This window comes from Carassius carassius, chromosome 41 (assembly GCF_963082965.1).
Source record: "Carassius carassius chromosome 41, fCarCar2.1, whole genome shotgun sequence".
NCBI lineage: Eukaryota > Metazoa > Chordata > Actinopteri > Cypriniformes > Cyprinidae > Carassius > Carassius carassius.
In genome coordinates, this window is record NC_081795.1 from 14,900,842 (window position 1) to 14,906,841 (window position 6,000).

Below are 6,000 nucleotides of genomic sequence, written 5' to 3' on the forward strand. Positions count from 1 at the left end.
GGAAGTGGTGTCGCCTGCATCTGCACACAGGAAACAAAAATACTGCAAAATAATAATAATAAAACGAGACAAAATAACGTTACAACAATTTGTTTTCATCTTGTTTTGATCAACGGACATTTTAGCATAGTTTTGATTTTGTAAACAAGATTTAGTCTTGTTTTTATTCGTCAATAATATTGCATTACACATTTAATTATAGTCATCATCACATGACCAGAATTTACGTTGTGTCTTGTCTCATTTTTGTCACTTGATAAAGGTTCGTTGAGGATGATATTTAGTCATAATTTTTGTTGATGAAAGCAACACTTATCAGACCAACAGTATACAGTCGTGTATACAGTAGGTGGTCAGCTTGTTCAAGTTATGTTCTAAAATGTGGTTATCCAGCTCAAACAGGTCATCCAGCTGAGAGTGCAACTAGTCAACCAATTTGAAACAACTAACTACCAGCTTTAACCATATGTGGCAGCTTTGACTAGAGGTATACTAAAAGATCCTGCCGACTACGCCAAATGTGGCAGCTTTGACTAGAGGTATACTAAAAGAGTCACCGACTACGCCACCCGGGGGCCTCTTTCCGGGAAAAATGCCCTTTGGTTAACTAAGGCTCAGAGGTTCGTTGATCAGAGTCAGATATCAGACATGGATGTGTAGAAAAATAGTACAAAGCTTTATTTTCTCCATAAAACCATATTAAATTTTATTCAATACAACACCAATAAACATAATCTAAACACAAAATGATACGGACGCTCACTTCAGAATGGGGCACTGGCTCGCTTTAGCAGAACGGATATAGCGATCATACGTGCCCACTCACTGCACACTCACTGCACACTCACTGCACCCCTCACGGTGACCACAGCATTCAGGCCAAAGAACCCACCACCACAATCAGGAAGAGACGCTTATTTCTCTGCCACTGGCTGCCCCATTTCTGAAGAGAGAGAAAAAAAGGAAAATAACACGAAACACACACACAATATTTAAAACATTAAACAAAGCAGCTGGCCATTTAAGGCACAATTTTAAAAGAGTTCACCACAATCAGTTTGGCGCATCAGATTAAGGTGTCGCGTCCGGCCACCCTACAATATTGGGCGGACAGAAATGGGCAAAACAGCAAACACTGGTATAATGAGCACCTGCCCTCAGATTATCCACACAAAAAACATACTCATAAATAAGCGTGGTTACAGTGAATATGTCACACCAAATGAATATATGAATAACACATTCAGCAAACACAAATCAAAGGGAAAGGATATATAGCCCACAAACAGTGAACTCACAAAAAAACACAAACTAAAGACAACAAAATGTAAAGGAGCTGGTGACAGTTAAGTGGCGGTTCTAGTACTTGGGCGCCACTGGAGGTCTATGGCTCAATTTATTTACTCACACACCGTCAATAATGTACCGTGCCAACGGCCCACAGGCAGTCCACGGCCCAGCTGATGGAGCGCGCGCTGAACGTAAACAAAGGACGAGGCGCGGGGTTAAGCAGCAGCGCGTCACACACGAGCTGAAACCAGTCAATGAAGCGCGCTCGCCAGTTCAATGAGCGAGACACACTCGGAACAGCCCCGCCTCACGTAATAATCAGTGTGATTATCACGGTGAAGAGTCTGACGGGAGTCAGAAAAAGTAGCAAACACAATGCAAACCGCAGAAGGGAAACATCCACCCGGCGTTTTAGATGAACCCAGAGGAAACCCACTGTAACGTCTTGCGCACGTTGGCCCGCACCTGGTAGTGAGATTCACACGGCACCCAACCAGCTTGGTATTAAGCACTCATTAAAATGGCGACATCACACGGAGTTCCTCCGTCCAACCTTTAACAGATAAAATCATGTAATCCCTGTGAGACAACCCCACAAACGAGCCATGCTAGTATAGTCGCTGACAACAGCTCTTACCCTACAGCATTCACGAGTCCCGCCGGAAACACGGTGTCTCACTCTGATGACGCAGAGAGAGAGAGAACGCATGCACATAGCGACACCCCTATATACACAGAGAACGTAATTAAAGGGCACTCCCCCTTCATATGGAGTAACCCCAACAGACAGTAAACAGTACTGCTACACATAGAGAAACCATGTACAAATAGAGATAGGTATTGACAAAGATTTAATTAAATTCCAAATCATAGGAATCTCTTGATGTGATAAATATTGTTGTGATTCCTATTTGATTCAATGTTTAAATTCTTAAGCCATATCTACACTAAAACGTTTTGTTAGAAAATGCATATTTTTCTCTCCATTTTGGCCTTTTTTCCACACTGAGATTGCTTTTTTTTTTATTAAGGAAAACTGAGCTTTTTGAAAACGCTCTCCAAAGTGGATGAATTTGAAAACACCTTTTTTATATTGTAGTTTGGACTGTGAAAATGGAGGCTTTTGAAAAAGATGATGCAAATTTTGTCATGTGATGCATATACCAAATATATAATATGCCTGCTAAATGCATAGAACATAGCAATAGATATCCATGTTTATACTGGCATTGTGCAAGTTATGAAAAAAAAAGTTATAAAAAGCGTGCACATCATTTTATCCTGACTCACTGAACCTGGATTGAATTAGTGAGACTGTGTGAACTTAAATTGTCATTTATGAAACCGCTTTAGTCTTGATTGATTTGTTAGGTTATTTCAAGTCAGATTTTGGACTTTAATCCCCACTTTTCTTAGTGTCTTTTATGAAACAGCCCCCTGGACGCATCAGTGAATGGCGAGTTATTATTTTTGTTAATAAAATAATCCTTTCAGAAAAACTGCATGTGTAACGGAAGCCAGCGGGTAGTGCTGTGCAGGTAAACCTCACTCCCAGATCTCAAGAGACGCACTAGCGACTGACCTTAGTGGCTGTAGCTATTTAGACTCCTTGTTAGTGCGTCTGCCTCCCATGCTGGAGAACTGGGTTTGAGCCCCGCTCAGTGCGAGGAGTGGCAGAGAGGACCTGGGAGAGAGGGGTTACATTGGTGCCGTGACCCGGATGGGAGTGAGGTTTAGGGGGGTGAGTGTAACGGAGGCCAGCGGCCAGCGGGTAGTGCTGTGCAGGTAAACCGATCTCAAGAGACACACTAGCGATAAACGCTAGTGGCTGTAGCCATTTAGCCTCTTTGTTAGTGCGTCCGCCTCTCATGCCGGAGACGGGGATTCGAGCCCCGCTCGTCGCGAGTTCGAGGAGCGGTGGAGAGGACCCGGGAGAGAGGGGTTACACATGAAAACATCTAATGTCTGTTCTGTGTGTATCATCTGCAGTGTGCTGGTTTGAGGCTTTATGCAAATATTCAGACCAATATTTCAGATTGGTTCTTTTTATTAGTATTTTGTGGGATAAGCATCATTTGTTCCTGAATCTAACTACACTGGTAACACAGTATGGTTGTGATTTACTGAAAGGAACTGGCTCATGAGAGTCATTTGTTCGTGAATCACACTACACTGGTCCCGCTGTCTGTTTTATTTATTATGAATTCCCTGCTCTTCGGCTGAAAAGCCAATTTTTCTCCAATCAGATGCTTTCTAGAATAAAAACACCACTTCTCCCAATTAACAATGCATTTAGATGAGCAACTTTATCATTGTCTCTCTGCACGACAGGTGACCATCCATTCGAATGCGAGTTCTGCGGGAGCTGCTTCCGTGACGAGAGCACAATGAAGGGTCACAAGCGCATCCACACCGGAGAGAAGCCTTATGAATGTAACGGCTGCGGCAAGAAGTTCAGCCTCAAGCACCAGCTGGAGACTCACTACCGTGTCCACACAGGTCAGCCACATTCATTCTAAAGTTTAAATAGCATTCACCTCATCTGCACAGACCTGCGGTCCAGCTGATGACCGCTTCACTTTAACAGTGATTCCCAAAGCCGTAGAAGCTCGCAGGTTAATAAATACACACTGAAAACAAACTGACCTGCTCTTCCAAGTTAGAGATCTTTGTCATGCCAGTATGGTGCCTTCTAGCAAATACGATATAGTAAAACAAGGCAACAGTTTTATAAAATGATAAATGAATTGTATTACGTTAAAAGGCCACAGTTTTACACCAAAGAATTCAAATCTTGACATTTTCAGGTCCACGCTAGATTAAATTCCTCGTATATCCTATATTTTGTTCTGTCATAGTGGCATATTAAAGCTTTCGGTTGAGCTGGAAATACAGGCTGATTGCTGCTGCTCTCTGGTCCTCAATAAGGCAGCTGCTAAAGCAAACCTATCAGGAGGCCTGTCAAATAATTGCTGTCTTTGTGTCAAGCGGGGCTGCAGCCACGAGACCAGGCAGGTGAAGATAACAAGAGCAGAAACTCTCGGCTGAAAGGCCACTGCTCCTTCACACAACCAGCCGGAGAATCACTGACATTTACACTTGCTGTCAATGGTGGATCAATACTGGGTTTGCTGTGCTCAGTGGCAGGCAGCACACCCACAGCTCTACATCTGTCGTTCCCATCCTGGACAGCAGGTGGCATCTGAACTTCATCTTATCAGACAGGAAGCAGCGCTAATATGGGAAATCTAGAATCTTTTGCTATCCTGCTAATCTTTCATCAAAACTAGCTGAAATAAGCTTTTTATATTATTTTTATTTCAGTTAACATTTTAGTAATGAATTACAATAAATTAGTCTTTGAGTGTGTGTGTGTTTGTCATTTTTTTTTTATTATTAATTTTTTAATTATTACCATAATTTTTTTCTTCCATTTTTTTTCTTTCTTTTCTTTTGCAGTTAATGTTTATTTTATTTTATGTATCAAAACTCTCTAATATTATTTTAATTTTACTTTTAGTACAATAATAACCCTAGAATAAATTCATAGATCCAAACATTATCTATCATATTATGCAAAATGTGCTGTGATTCCCATTTCATGCGGACTTTAATCAACACAGCTGTTTCTGTCATTTTCACATTATTGGTAGTTTGAAATGTTCTGTACTTGTTCTCCACAGGTGAGAAGCCGTTTGAGTGCAAGCTGTGCCACCAGCGCTCGCGGGACTACTCCGCCATGATCAAACACCTGCGTACCCACAACGGTGCTTCGCCCTACCAGTGCACCATCTGCCAGGAGTACTGCCCCAGCCTCTCGTCCATGCAGAAGCACATGAAGGCCCACAAGCCCGAGGACGTGCCACCAGACTGGAGGATAGAGAAGACCTACCTGTACCTCTGCTACGTGTGAGACAGGGCAAAAAAACGCAATGGGAAAGTGGCAAGATATGCCCAAGGACAACTCACCTGAAGGTTTGCTTTCAGTCCTGGCCAAAGACGGTGAGAGGACGTTCTCAAAGTGATGAAATGTGAAGTGGATTTTTTTGACCGACTGTTTGTGACATGCATTTGTGCACATTTTTAGGATGTAACTGCACTCACAAACTTTATAAAATGGACATGTGATATGTGATAAAGGGATATTTTCAGAAAGTGTGACTATAATACATTTGTCTGCATTCCACCCTGTTAATTGGAAAAATTCACTGCATGATTATACTTGTAATGTTTTATTCAAATAAGGATTCCCACACTATTTCTCCATGCAAAACCCATAAGCCATAGATTTTCAAGACCCCATGAAATCTCCAAGTGGAGGGGAATGTCATAGGGATCATCCAATAGTCTTTAGTTGCATCACAACCATGATTTTAAATTAATATTTTAAACGTTGACATTTTGTGGATACGCTAGCAACCTTAGCGCTCACACACATAGACTCAAAGCCTCATATGTTGATTTCATGGGGTCTAAATGGAGCTATTCGGAGTCAAATAAAAACATGGACCAAAGCCTAAAACTCACACACGATGAAATAGAATGAATGAAATTAGGCCCTTTTTTTAGTAAATTGCTCCCTTAAGTTCTTTATTAGGCTCTCTAGTACTCAATTTTCATGTTTTTCTTTTTTTATATATATAAATACATGCGAGGAAATGCACAGAGTTGGATCCATTAGTCATTTTCTTTAAAGCATAATAAAGTGCT

General features: G+C 41.5%; 1 protein-coding gene across 1 annotated transcript in view; it reads left to right on the forward strand.

Annotated features, from left to right (window-relative positions):
- The window catches only part of LOC132122826 (zinc finger and BTB domain-containing protein 16-A-like), a 65,073-nt gene extending 59,350 nt beyond the window's left edge, over positions 1-5,723 (forward strand). Inside the window, exons 6-7 of the mRNA XM_059533274.1 lie at positions 3,622-3,789; positions 4,974-5,723. Of these exons, the coding sequence (XP_059389257.1) occupies positions 3,622-3,789; positions 4,974-5,203 (398 nt within the window). The 3' untranslated portion in view covers positions 5,204-5,723. The remainder of the gene's footprint in view (positions 1-3,621; positions 3,790-4,973) is intronic.
- The last annotated feature ends 277 nt before the right edge of the window (positions 5,724-6,000 follow it).